General features: G+C 45.6%; 1 protein-coding gene across 3 annotated transcripts in view; it reads left to right on the top strand.

Annotated features, from left to right (window-relative positions):
• MSRA (methionine sulfoxide reductase A) overlaps nt 1-14358 on the top strand; it is a 316176-nt gene that overhangs the window by 197218 nt on the left and 104600 nt on the right. For all 3 annotated transcript variants that reach the window (XR_008306842.1, XM_053248931.1, XM_053248940.1), the window contains exon 4: nt 3691-3795. Coding sequence is in view for 2 of the 3 variants with exons in the window: in XM_053248931.1 (XP_053104906.1) it covers nt 3691-3795 (105 nt within the window). In the remaining variant the exon portion in view is untranslated. The remainder of the gene's footprint in view (nt 1-3690; nt 3796-14358) is intronic.

Here is a 14358-nt window from a genome sequence, read left to right as displayed (position 1 = left end):
TGGAGATCCCAGAGATTGAACTGAGGACCTTCTGCCTGCAATAGGACATGCTCTCCCACTGAGGTGCAGCCCGTCCTTTGGGCATCTTTAAGTGCATGTTAGGATTTCGGCCCAGAAAGATTTGACAATTCTATTGCTGTTCTTATGACAAGCTTGAGCAGCAGTATGTTTGTCATAGCAATAGCAATAGCACTTACATTTATATACTGCTCTATAGCTGGAAGCTCTCTAAGCGGTTTACAATGATTTAGCATATTGCCCCCCAACATTCTGGGTACTCATTTTACCGATCTCAGAAGGATGGAAGGCTGAGTCAACCTTGAGCTCATCCCTTGGTCAGGATCGAACTTGTAACCTTCTGGTTACAGGGCAGCAGTTTTACCACTGCGCCACCAGGGGCTCCTAGATGCAAGCTGTGTCATGGTTCCCACAAAGGTGACTTTGGGGAAATATTAACTTTTGCACTAGTATAGATCTTTGATACACTCACATTTTCTCAGGATCTTTTCCTCAGGACTCCATCATACAATTTAGGGTCTTCCAGTGTTCCTACACGCCACACCTTTGTCTTGGAAATATAAGAAGCCATGTAATCAGCAAGCCACCTAATGGTGCAGTGAGGAAGTAAATTGCCTGGCGAGCAAGAGGTTGCTGGTTCGAATCCCCACTGGTATGTTTCGCAGACCATGGGAAACACCTCTATCAGGCAGCAGCGATATAGGAAGATGCTGAAAGGCATCATCTCATATTGCACGAGAGATGGCAATGGTAACCCCCTCCTGTATTCTACCAAAGACAACCACAGGGCTCTGTGGTTGCCAGAAGCCGACACCCACTCTATGTCACAACTTTACTTTATGTAATCAGCCAAGCTTGTTGTTTAGTGGGTCCCATAAACCAGCCATCTTTAATCACATATTATTCATCTTTAGAAGACATTTAACAAATGTATGCATTTTGAATCCCTGATGGTTGTTAGGCTCTTGTAATGAAGTTCTTCTGGTTCATCTTGCCTTCTAGGGTGTGCTTGGTTTTGCACCGACCTTTTCAAACAGCAGTTGTTTATTTTCCCCACAGTAACTCCTGTAGTGAAGTACTCCGCATATGTATTCAAAGGAAGATACAAGAGGAAAGCCCGCTAACTGGGCCAAGAATCACTTTTCAAAGTGACGGCTCTCTCAAAGTGACTTTCCTCAAAGTCCCTTTCCTCTCAAAGTGATGGCAACTGGAAAACAACTCTCCCTATTCACTCCGGCATCACATCTATCCCAGTGCGTGTCGCTGGTGACTCCCTTGTGTTTCTTTTTCAGATTGTAAGAATTTTTGCAGCTGACATTTTCTCAGTCCTTTGCTCTACAAACTACTTTGAGAAGGGTTTTATTTATTTATTTTTAAAGCAGGATATTTATAATATAAAGCTGCTTGGGCCTCACTGACTAACTGGCTGGCATGAAATTCCCAGACCAAACTACAAAAGACAAACCACATGCTGTTCTGTGGAACAGGAGGAATGCTTGCAAAGTGCAAGCCTTTTTACTAGTAAAGGTAAAATGTGCTCTTGATTTTGACTCCTGGCACCAACAGAGCCCTGTGGTTTTCTTTTGGTAGGAAGGGTTTACCATTGCCTCCTCCCATGCACTATGAGATGATGCCTTTCAGCATCTTCCTATATCGCTACTGCCTGATGTAGTACCAGTGGGGATTCGAACCGGCAACCTTCTGCTTATTAGTCAAGCACTTCCCCTCTGCACCACTTAAGATGACTTTTTTTTTTGCTAGTATATTAATATAATTATTAATAGTTACTTCTGTACTGTCCATATGGCCACTTCAGTGGGGATTAATGTGCTGCTCAAGCCAAGAGAAGGAAATGTGTCTATTTTATATTCTCATGTGTTATATTCTCATGTGTGGAGTAAGAGGATCTGCTTCCCCTGAGATGCTAGAAATTACTGCTGCATTTTCCAAAGGCAATTTAACACTGAGCTACCACCGGTCAAATGTGAGCCCTCTGGTTGGGATGATTCCAGGAGCCAGCAACCACTGGGAATATGTCATTTTGTGTATGGCTAATTTACTTCCGACAAATGCCACACTACAGTAATTAGACATTTCATTCTACAGGATTTATTTGGGTATCAGTGTTTTTGGCAACGTAAGAATGGATTGTGTTCTGGGCTTGAACTTAAGCATAGCATAGATATGTCTCCCTAATTAATAGCTGCAAGTTACTGAAAGAACCAAATCCAGTTGGTAGAGTATATGTCAACTCTATTATAGGAATAATTTGTAATTTATATTTTTAAGTGGTTGTAATTGAAAGCTACTCATACCAGACATAGGGCAGCATCCAGACTAGTTATTGATGACTTGGCATCATTGAAGTGAATGAGAGAAGTTAGTATTGACCAGCTGAAGTCCTGTTGATTTCAATTGGAGTTTAGATGCTGCCCATAAAGTGTTTGTTCATGTTTTATTACATTTATAAACCACCTAACACCTGAATCTCAAGATGGTGTACACAACATAAAACAATAAATAAAACTCAATAAAACAATTAAAACAATCTTAATTAGCTACTGCTTGGCTTAGATGACTATGACAAGTACCCCAGTCCTCCCAAAATGGCAGCAACAGATCTGGCATACCATGGCATATGTGCATGGTATTTGCAAGTGTCTACTCGACATAATAGCACAGTTCCTGTAATCCTGTATTGTACATGCACAGCTGTGTAGGTCTGGGGTCCCAAAACCTGGACCAGGTTTTTGTCTGCATGAGTGCTGGGGGCAAATAAAGGCAGCAGGTCAGAGAAGAAGGCAGCATAGTGTCACATTGAGATGACTGTATTTGATATAACAACACAAAAGCCAAAAATATCTCATTAAATGCGTGTGTTGTTTTGCTGCTGTTCAGTGCCCTTAATTCTCCAAGTGTCTACTTCCTCAGCGCCATTTTCTTTCTTCTATACCTTTGCTGTCCTCCACCTCTTTTCCTCTCACAGACACGGATTCTGACTGCAGAGACTCATATGAATGTGTTTGCTGGCATCAGTGGTGTAATTACATCAGACACAGCATCATGATGTCATCAGTACAATTCTCTGTGGCACCACAGCCAACCCCTGAAGGCAAAGGCGGCTGAGGGCACTGACGGCAAATTTGAAAATGGAAACTGGTGCACAGAAGCAGCTGCCTCCAGGGAAACCAGAGTGTGGAATAGCTTCAGAACAGTGCAAATAAGTTTAAAACGGGTGCTGAAAAATTAAAAAGTGGGAAGCACTTTTTGCCTAATGAAAATAATAATCCAACTAGGTAAGCAGTTTCAGACCGACCTGGAACAGTAATAGCTTTTTGCTGCCCCCACCCCATGAAGTGTAGAACTGACCAGAGGTTCTGGCCCAGTTTCCTCCTCTTCCAACGCTACTGAAGACTTGCTACGGTGGGACTTGCCAGTAGGATCATGTTGTGAGGCCTCTGCAGTGAGTCGGATGCAAGATGAACGCATCATTCGGCATTCCTTCGCACTCTATCCCAAACAGCGGCATGGAATAAATAGTTAGCAGGCAAATGAAAAAGCTCTTCTGTCTCCACATATTTAGAAAACAGTTTTATTTGTGTGGCAGAAGTCCACTCTTTGAGGTAGCCTTCATAATTAATGCCATTGTTCCTTTTAATTTTTTCATTGAAGGGAGAACTGGCCATACTGAAGCTGTGCGAGTGGTATTTCAGCCGGAAACCATCAGCTTTGAGAAACTGCTCAAGGTCTTCTGGGAGAATCATGACCCAACGCAAGGTAGAGTGATGAGCGAGCCAGTATTTAATTATCTTACTAATTACAGCTGGGATAATTAGTGTTCGAGCTGCTCGGAAGAGATGAACCTTGAAATCGCACCGCAGCTCGAGAGTATGATTGCAGGCATTTATTGATGGGGTGGGAAGAATGAGGAGTTAGATGCTCACAATGCAACCTTTTTCCCCACCTCCACACAGATGTCTGCTCAGGGAAAATTCCCACAGAGAGAGACACAAGACAATAGAAATGCCTTTCACCACTGGTTATTACAGTTTCTTCCTTAATGTGATCTTTTGTCTCTTAGATTAAAGCCCTATTTCTCTCCCACTTCACAGCTGATACTTTCACTCAGGCATGGAGTCTTTGTCCTCCACGAACTTGGTCTTTTTAATCTTTTCAGGATTACTACAGGTATCTTTTATGATTACAGAAAGCGAGTGAAGGGCCATGGGGCCTGGTGCTCAGAGGCCGTTGGGAGCAGCAAGTCAGGCAGTTACCTTAGCCAAATATTTTGGTTTAATTGATCCTACTTGGAAGCGTCTACAGGCTGAAAATAATGTGAGTCCGTAGAATGGAAATGCTTTAAGTCAGTGTTTCTTTAACTTGGGTCCCCAGATGTTGTTGGAATACAACTCCCATCATCCCTAGCCACAATGGCCTTTGGTCATTGTGACTGAGGATGGATGGGAGTTCTGATCCAACAACATATGGGGACCCAAGTTTGAGAACCCCTGCTTTAAGGAATCATGAGGCAGTTTTAGCCTAGAGATACTTTCCTGATAGAATGATCTGAATATCATGGGTCCCTTGGATCTAGATTACTGATCCTGGTGCTTTTGCCCCTTAGAGGTGAAAGTGAGAAGTAGATAGATCCCTGATTTCTTTCATCCCTGCAACCGAATTTCTGTGGCTGAAAAGATCTCAGCATGGGAATGATTTATAAGCCTTTTGTACAGAGATTTCAGTGCCTGACAGTACATAGTCTACTTTCAGTGCCTGAAACACTTTAAAAAGGCCCTGCTGGATCAGACCAAAATATCATCTAGTGTAGCTTCCTGTTGACCAGCCAGAGACTTCTGGGAAGCCCACCAGCAGGGCATGAAGGCAATGGTCTTCCCCTGCTGTTTGCCCCAACAAATGAAATGTCAAGACATCCTACCTCTGAACTCTCATGGTTTTCAATGGAAGTTGAGGCAGACACTAGGCTTCAACTTGCTTCATTGAGAGGAGAGGGGTCTCTCTCTGACTTTATGGTGTTTGGAATCTAGGAGTGTGGATGGTGAGAGAGAGGCTGTGGTAGAGGGGTGCCTTCTTCTTCCAACGGGACTCTGTGGCCACAATAGGACATTGAAACCAGAGGTTTGAGTTTGTCGGTGTCTGAATGTGTGAAGTTGCAATTTCATCACCCAACTGTGGCTTGCTCTTCAACCCCAAATGTATATCGGAACCTTCAGTTTGTAGTGAAATCTCAGGTTCCAAAGGGCAATTATTTCGTCCAAATTCTGTCGCCACTGTAACCTGGGTTTTGTACTGTGGCTCCTCCCAAAACCATATATAGGGTGGCTTAGGGCAGCCCAGAAATGGGTCAACTCTATGCCAGCCATGTTTCTCACTGTCTGCCTCTCAGAGCTGATGCCCTGCCCTCCGCCATCTTCCTCCTCCCGCCTGCCATTGCTTGGCAACAGAGATGCCAAGCATCTCTCTAGCATTGGATCACATTGGAGAAAGCTCACATTCCCCTGCATCTTATGAGCCCCGCATGTCCATCCACACAAAAAGAATGGGGAGACACAATGGCCACTGTAAGAAAGGTCTTTAGCAATTCAGGACTGCAGAGATATGTGCATGAACACATGAAGCCCTGGTAACACCAGAACGTGAGCAACTAGGTTGTTTGCCCACAAAGGGCACACATGCCAGGCTGTTGATGGAGTGATACCACAGTGCTTAGCAGAAATACCAGTGTGCCAACCTCGGGCACGGCAGGGCGCCTATCAGTGCTACATCTGGAATAAACCTGTAAAAAACCTGGCCATGGCAGCCTTCCTGTGGTACAGTAATATGAAGAGACAAAACGTAGCCCAAGAAATCTGCTTTCTGTCTCTATCCATTGGATTGGATTTCCTGGGCAACCAGCAACGCACACCTTGGCACATTGCCAGGCATGCAGGACCTTTACTTAGAATCACCATACAAAATGTTTTGGCAGCTTCCATCCGGGGAAGGGGAAGGGGCATATGCCCAAGGAACCCTTTCATTATTAACACACCTGATCTAGCACAGCTGCTCAGTAAGGCATCCTTTCAAAGGTGTTGTGTGTGCTGTTTGGATGGGCAGCAGGGCATTTATTTCCCTGGATGCCTGGACAGTTTATGTATTTTTAAGGCTCCAGTGGATTGTGCTGCTCCCTCCAGCTGTATAGAGGGTTGCCCTCAACTCTGCACATCTGGCCCCCTGGCTTGGAGGTACCCAAACCGGTGTGGTATCATGTATACCATCAACGGGATAACCTAAAGTTGGGGTTAAATATAGCCTCTGGGTATTTTCATTGTTTCTGTTATATTTTTTGCATCACTTTGTAGGGGAAGTGGGGTCCAGCCCTTCCCCTGGGGGGTGCAAGCATGCAGTCTCAGCCATAGCTCATGAGTGGAACCATCCAATGTGACAAAGGGTATATGAGTTCAAGAGCCATGTGTGACGATAAAAGTGCAATAGATATACAGAGATGTACTTCCAAGGACCGTTCTCTCAAGGCAGTCCCTGGCCATGGAGACACACATGTGGGCTGGAGGGCTGTTGCCACCCAGCCCAGTTGCTAGATCCATGCAAGCTGCAGGCAAGGGTATCCCAGCAACACTTTTCCGGGTCCCAGTGACGGCCACAAACCAGGAGTCCAAATACCTCTTCTGACAGTCTGGTCTCCTCACAACACATATCCATGTATGTTTTCTTTTATCCGCATGGCCACTTGGCTTGCCAGGGACCGCTCAAATCCCTGGGTGCCCTGCCCTGGGATGCCCGCGGCGGCCGATTTACATATGCCACAACTCCAGTCCCAGGCTGGCCCATCTGGCTATAGATATAGGATCCATCCCTGGTCTTTCCCAACTCTGTCCACCCAAAACCACTTGGACTTATGGAATGGACCAGACTCCTTGGAAGTCTGGAAGGGTTGAGTGGAGAGGGGAAGGTACAGAATATGAGTTCTGTTATTAACCAGAGATACGGGGAGCCCCACATTAGTGGGGCTTCCTATAGTTGGATAGCCTACCTCATGAGAGTGCAGTCAAATGGAGAAATGAAATACATGATCCCTCCAGTTTTTTCCGGTGGCCTGGCCCTCTCATGACAAGGCTAATCCTTGGCCGACAAGCCAGCATGGGAGCAGAATTGTGTTGGGATTTCCTGGACTGCTTGGCCCAGGTCTGTGAGTCTAAGAGCATCCTTTGTCATAGTGGACCAAACCACAGGATCCTTTGCCTGCCTTCATATGCATATTCCCTCCTAGGAAGTCACCACGATCCTTTCCTGGAGTAACAGAAAACTAGTGCCCCTCTTCATTCCCCAGCACCTGTAAGTGTGGTTCTGCAAGCTTGTATGGCTGCAGGGCTCTTGCAAAGGTAGGACAGCAAGTGGTGTGAAGAAAGGGTTAAAGTACCTTTTCCCTCCCAAAGGTGGACGATCAATGCCGAAAAGGCACGATTGCACTGGGCACTCCCCCTTGAAGATCATGGCCAATGGTTGCCACTTTACAGACCTCCTGATGCCTTTCCCATGGTCTGGTGACACGTGCAATACAGAGCTTGCTGGGATGCAGCCTCAGCAAACCAGGAAGAGGGAGGGGTCCCACTGCTCAGAAGCCAGAGGCTAGTCAGTCGTCCGCGAGATTATTTCAGGTTTCACAGATTAACCACAGATTTGTCTACCCGAGCTTTCACGCTATATCCAAATGTGCCCAGTCTCTTCTCTTCAACAGAGTACTCTGAGATGTCCTCCTTTTAGCCTCCTCTTCCTCTTCTTCCACCTTGCTGTCCTGCCCACAAGTGCTCCTTTTGAACTTGCCCAACCCTGCCCATTTTCTCTGGTTGGCCAGTGAGTTGTTTTTTTGGTCATAGCAGGGTTGACTTTCTTCCAAAGGGTTCCTCCTGTTTCTGCCTCAGCAGAAGTTTACCTTATGCCTTTGGGCTTCAGTTGCGGTTGGCATCTCAGTTGCAACAGTGTTCTCCTTCCAGAGAGGGGCTGCAGTTTTCACCCACTTTGCACCACAGGATTTTGCTTGCCCCATCACCATGAGTGGTGGGGGAATGAGGAACCAGAGCTCCCCTACTCCAGGTGGAGCAGAACCAAGGCTCCGGAGATGCATCTAGAAGTGAGAGATTAAGGTCTACTTGATCCATCCAGAATAAGCCTTTGTTTTGAGCTTCTGAGCTCCATAATGAGACCTCCCTAACTATAACGGCAGTTACAGCAAAGATGGTAAAAGTTAGCTAAGCTAAGCTTGCATAGCCAGTTTATTGGGGATGCTAAGAGTGAAGGATCCAGGCAATCCTCCCATCCTCTTTTTTGAGACTGAATGGCAACATGCACATGGTTCACATGCGTTTCCTGAGTTCATTGCAGGTCTTGGTTGTGCCTTCCCGTTTCACCTAAAGAGCCTGTTTGTTTGTCACTGGGTGGGAAAGGCTGAACCTTTTATGGATGCTGCGTAAGGAATCTATCATCTGCAAATAATTAGAATTAGACACTAGAAATTACATTGTTTTTCTAATGAGCAGATGTGTCTACTTAGAGGAGTGGAGGAACAGCTGTACCCATATAAAATGCGAAAGCAGCCCTAAACCACTATTATGCATTCTGCTACAAGCCTGCAACTTCATTTTGACATTTAAAAATGGGGAGGGGACCGGATCCTTAAATAAAATGGACTTTTTCACATTAAGCTCTAGGCAATCTTGTTAGGGGGCTTTTGCATAGGTGTTAACATCCTGGAAGAGTTCATGACTGCATATTTTAATGTTTGAATGATTTTGTTTAATTGATTTAATGTTTAAACTATTTTAACTGTAAACCACCCAGAGACGCAGGCTGTGGGCGGTATAAAAATAGGTAAATAAATAAATAAACAAAATATATGAAGCCTCAGATCCAGTTCTTGGGAGCTGCATTCAGAATTGACCCAACTGGATGTTTTGTTTCCCCCCACAATCCCTCCATTTCTGTGAGATGGAAGCGGAGATGTTGGGAGAGCATATTGCTGCAGGAATAGACGTCTTTGCTTCACTGGTATATTTGTGCTGGAGTGCACCCCCCTTTTATCCTGCAGGAAGCAGCTTTGTCAGTTTCAGTGCTGTAAACCATTAGAAGATATGGCAAGACTAGTTTTATCTTCATGCCTTAAGGGCCAGCCTCTCCTTACCTTGGAGCTCCGTGAGTGGAACTCCCTTTACCATTTTCTTTTTGCAAAAACAAGCTTGCATGTAGGGGAACAGATTTGTATCAGATTTAGTAAGGAGGGAGAAGGGCCCAGCCTTTTCCCCCATGTTAATTCTCCATCTTAAGTTCCTCCCCTTACTTCAGTGTATTATTAGCCACACAGGAGAAATATTATGGGCAGCACTAAAAAACCCCAATGCATTCAGCTACAAAACTACAGCTTCATTTTGATATTTAAATTGATATTTATTAGGGAGGGAGGAGTATCTTTATGCAAAACTGAATTGTTTTCACATGTTTGCAAGCTTGCTTCCTCTGGAATGTTAAGAATTCTAGGCAATTGTATTGTGGGGCTTTTTGGAAACCAAATCTGGAGCAGCCAGACACAAGGCTTCTGAAACGTGGGTCCTCAAATGTTGTTGGACTACAACTCCACTTCCCCCAGCCACAATGGCCAAAGGGGATAATGGGAGTTGTAGTCCACCACCATCTAGGGACCCAAGTTTCAGAATCCCTGCTTTAGTGGATTTACTCCTGGGGTGCAACTGATGAACTGCTTCTCTGGATCACTCAGGATGGGTCAAGAGAATTGCAAACATCATCCCTACTCAGGGAGTAGGGAGATGACATTATTCTTATAATGGATTTGTTAGATGAGCACTCCTGTCCAGGATCTGTCAAGTGGAAGAGGGATGCTTATCAAGTAAAGAAAACAAGTTCTCATCAAAGATCCTCATAACAATGATTCCCAGTTGCTGATAAGTCACTCAGCATCAGTCACAGTATAGGCATGTGATATTTCTATAAATCAATTGCTTTTGAACTATCTCCACAACAGAAGCATCATCTTGAGCAAAGGCATTTGGGTTACTCTCAACAAACCAGTTGTCACTGAGAACTGTGTGAGAAACCATAATCTGACAGGCCCCCACTGGGACACTCTGTTGCCCATTTTGGTCTGTATGGAAGAGGGGTGACCAACCCAAGGCTTCCCAACTGTTATTGGACTACAATTCCATCATCCCCAGCTGCAGTTTATTATGACTGGGGATGATGGGAGTTGTAGTCCAGCAATGGCTGGAGAGCCTGAGGTTGGCCACTCTTGGTACAGAACCTGCCAGTTGATCATGGAGAGAAGTTTCTGTTCTACCTCCAATTTCTGCCTCTATCTGTTCTACCTCTATGCATGCAAGCATAGAGGCACGGGGTAATTGTAGTTCAGCAGTGCCATTGAGGTTATCTGTAGGAAAAGGGACTTTGGGGTAGGTACAGTGATCAAGCCTCAGCTTACTTCCCCCTCCCACTGACTACTTTGGTCCAGTCAGCTCAGTTGAAATTCTAAGGCAGGAGCTTAATTATTACTACAAAAAGATAGGATGGGAGGGGTTGTAAGGGTCTTTATGCCAGCCTGTCACCACACTGAAGAAGGACCCTGTAGAATCCAAGGGAAAGAGTTGTGGTATGAAAGGACAATGCAGTTTAATGAAATAGATATTACTAGTTGATCCGGTGCAGAGCATCTGTGCCCCTAGTTCTCCCTGCCTCTCCCTGCCATCTTCATTTCATCTTTAGCCCCAGTCCATTCTCCTCCCACTTCAACCCCAGTCCATTCTCCCCCCTCTCCACCCTTCAGCCACAGCCTGTTCTCCCCCTCCCAATCTGCTTTCTCTCACCACCCTCCGGCGATGCTTTCCTTCCCGGCCTGCTGGTCGGCCTGGCCACCTATTTCCCTCCCCACCCGCTGGCCGGCCTGGCTGCTAGCTGCCCATCCCCTCTGCTATCCGGCTAAGCTTGCTCTCCCCGCACATGAGCGGGGAGGGAGCCCTGGGCGGCTGGATCGACCACCCACACGATTGCTGGCTCTGTGATGGAGCCGGTGGGGGCTGGGGGGAGCAGGGGCCGATTGGGCATGCTGGCGAGACCCCCGGAGCTGGGAGGCGGCTTTTCACCTCTCCTCCAGGGGTCTCCTCATGAGTAGGCGCAGGGTGAAGCCGCGCTGCGGCTACTCACGATCTACAAACCTGGTTTTAGGGCAGGGGTTCTTGAGTGGGTTACCCGCTCTAGAACCACCAGGCTTGCAGCCGAGCCCGGTGGTTCTTACAATCTGCAGAAATCGGGCTAGGCTCTCCTAGCCCGATTTTTGCAGATCGTGAGAATAGCCCCACTAGCTGCTCTAACATGCCTGCAGAGCAATAGTGCTAGAAAGTTCAAGCAAGCAAGCCAAGCCACATGGCATCATAGGAAAAGGCTAAAAACCTTCAGGGTCCATGTGTCAACTTTTGGGATGAGAAGTTCAAAAAGGTTTTATTTGGGCACAGCTCCACCCCAACCAGTATCCTGTCCTTAGTTATGAACAAGATGCTGGTCAAAGTCTGCTTTGAGGTGAGTAAGTTTCTTTGCACCCCAAACAGTTCCAGGGTGATTATTAGAGATCTTCACAGCTCTGTTTTGTAGTTGTAATTCTCATTTGCAGGCCTATATTCTTTTGCTTTCCCTCCTCTGACCAGACCCTTTCAATTTGTGCCATTGCACACAGAATGAATGAGCATAACTTGAGAACTGTGGAACACCACTTTGTTTCTGGTGTCCTGACAGTAATGGGGGAATAAAAGCGGCAGCAGTGCAGAAGTTCCTTGAGCTAGTGGGGCGGAGAAGGGCTTCTCCCTGTGACCCCCTGGAGAGCTGCAGTCCCAACTCTTTGATCATCTTGGCTTAGGTGGGCTTTGGACTGGCTCTCTGTTGTCAAAATCTGTCTGCTGCTTCCAACCTTACTGGAGCATGGAATGAGTAGCTAGAGTGGAACAATCCCACAGAGTTTCTGGCACATCAGCCATTATTCTAAGCACACTGTCAGCCTTCTTTTTGGGTGGACCAGTCTCTCCTTGGTCTCAAGGCTTTGGCAATTTCATGAATATTCTGACAGACTCTACAGAGGGTATGCTAATCAATAAAGCCAAGATGCATTTTTAAGTAAATGCAGCATTGACAAATATGGGAGATGGGCAAATGTCGGTATATGATCAGGCTCAATAAAGAGGAATATATTTTGGTTCACTTGAAAATAATTAATCCACAATTCGAAGAAAACAAAAGGAAGGATGAACAGCCAGGTAGCCATGGCAGAGATACTTGAGAACTATTCTCTTCCAGGGTGGAGCATTTGACTTAAGCAGTGTTTCATGTTATGTTGATTTTTCCTGCAATCCTGTGAACTTACTCCTGGGAATAAGTTCCATTATGTGTGTTGGACTTCTGTTATGTCTCAGTTCCCAGCTTCTGTGGATAATTACCTTTTCAAAGGCAGAGGTGGGTTCTACAGACACAAGTCAGCAGGGGTCTGCCTCAGTGTTCCCACGCACCCCAAGCTGGTCAGCCAGAGCATCCTTTAGGTGCCTGATTCAGACTTCATCCCACAAGCTCCCCCAACGCACCTCATTCCCCTATAAGCCCCCAGACTAAAAGATCAGGTACCAAAATAAAAAGGCACTCCAGTGCATAACTCCAAGCCAAGACTCTAAATGCCTGCTAGCTCTCAGCTATTGTGTAGGCCTTGGGCACTCAGCAGACCTGTTTGGCTATTTAGGTGCTCAAATAAAGTCAATCAGAGAGTCAAACTATTACAAAACTGGGTTTGTTTCGGGTTCCTCAGTATTCTTTATTCTTTAACTTTCTGGTTCAGTATCTCAGTAGATTACAAAGACAGGTTGTCTTAGGCACGTTTAAATGTTTATAGGGTCTTTTGCAACGCCCCAGGTAGGATGGGCGTAGGCTAGTGTTTCTTATTTTAATTGCGTTGCAGGTAAACCATAATAAAACTGTATCAAGAATATGCAAAAGCACACACAGCAAAGAAATATAACTTCCTTGACACAAAGTCGACTATTATTATTATTATTAGCATTAGCATTAGCATTAGCATTGATATCCTGCTCTTCCTTCAAGGAGCCCAGAGTGGTGTACTACATACTTACGTTTCTCCTTACAACAACCCTGAGAAGTAGGTTAGGCTGAGAGAGAAGTGACTGGCCCAGAGTCACCCAGCTAGTATCATGGCTGAATGGGGACTTGAACTCGGGTCTCCCCGGTCCTAGTCCATCACTCTAACCACTGCACCACTCTGACTAAACAAACCTTTCCCTAAATTAATCTTCCCAAAGCCAAGGCACAGGCTTCCTTTCCTTGAATTCACCAAACTCTGGATGAGAATTCAAGCTTCCTGCCCTCCTGTCTTTCAAGAATTGGGAGAGTTATGCATGTCCTCAGCACCTCTAGCCTAGCTCTTCTTCTAACAAAAACTCCCTTCTTCCTGGCAACAGCTCTCTAGGTCCCACCCCCACATGGTTTTGTAATCTACTAAGTATTCTTAACTGTATCTTAGAAAGCCTCAGATGGAAGCAGTTTGCAGAAATGAACCCCCCCCCCCCACAAAAACCCTGTTTTTTAAGGTATTTTCTTTTTAGAAACCTTTCTGAGTTGGTTTTTAACTCAGGAAAAGGGAGGCCTGAGGGGGATTTTCTCTGGTCCAAATACATCCTCAGACATTCAGCAGCTATCAGTTTTCTCATCCTGTGGAAGGGGTTTTTTTATTTGCCCAATACCCAGTTACAGAGAGGGACCTTGGATTACAGCACCCAGTCCACTGGTCGGGTTCTCAGCAAGTTTTAAGGTGCTTAGTGGCAGCATTTTGAACCTACCAATAAAACTACAGAATAGTGTTAGGAGAAGCCTAGCCAGGCAGCTTGGCAGGGAATGATTCAGCATTTTCTTTCCCTCACATGAGCTTGCTCTGAGACAAAGGCTTTAATCTGCTACAGTAGGCTTTTAATCTTTGATTTCATGCTTAGTTATCTGCAAGAGGTCAAACCTGATTTTTTAAAGAGTCAGTAAAACCACATTGCTCTGTGGTTGCCAGGAGTCGACACCGACTCAACAGCACAACTTTACCTTATGACTCTTTATCTCCCCTGTTGCCTGAAGTTTCTCTCCTTCTACATTTGCACAGGAACCCTGGTCTCAGCAGTATCTTTTTTTTGCTTATAGTAGTGAATGAGATCTCCACAAAGCCCTGATATGCATCCCTTTTCAGCCATGAAGTGCTCTTGTGCAATTACCATGTAGCCTAACCTACTT

Source organism: Hemicordylus capensis, chromosome 1 (assembly GCF_027244095.1).
Source record: "Hemicordylus capensis ecotype Gifberg chromosome 1, rHemCap1.1.pri, whole genome shotgun sequence".
Lineage (NCBI taxonomy): Eukaryota > Metazoa > Chordata > Lepidosauria > Squamata > Cordylidae > Hemicordylus > Hemicordylus capensis.
This window is presented reverse-complemented; position numbering and strand designations above follow the sequence as displayed.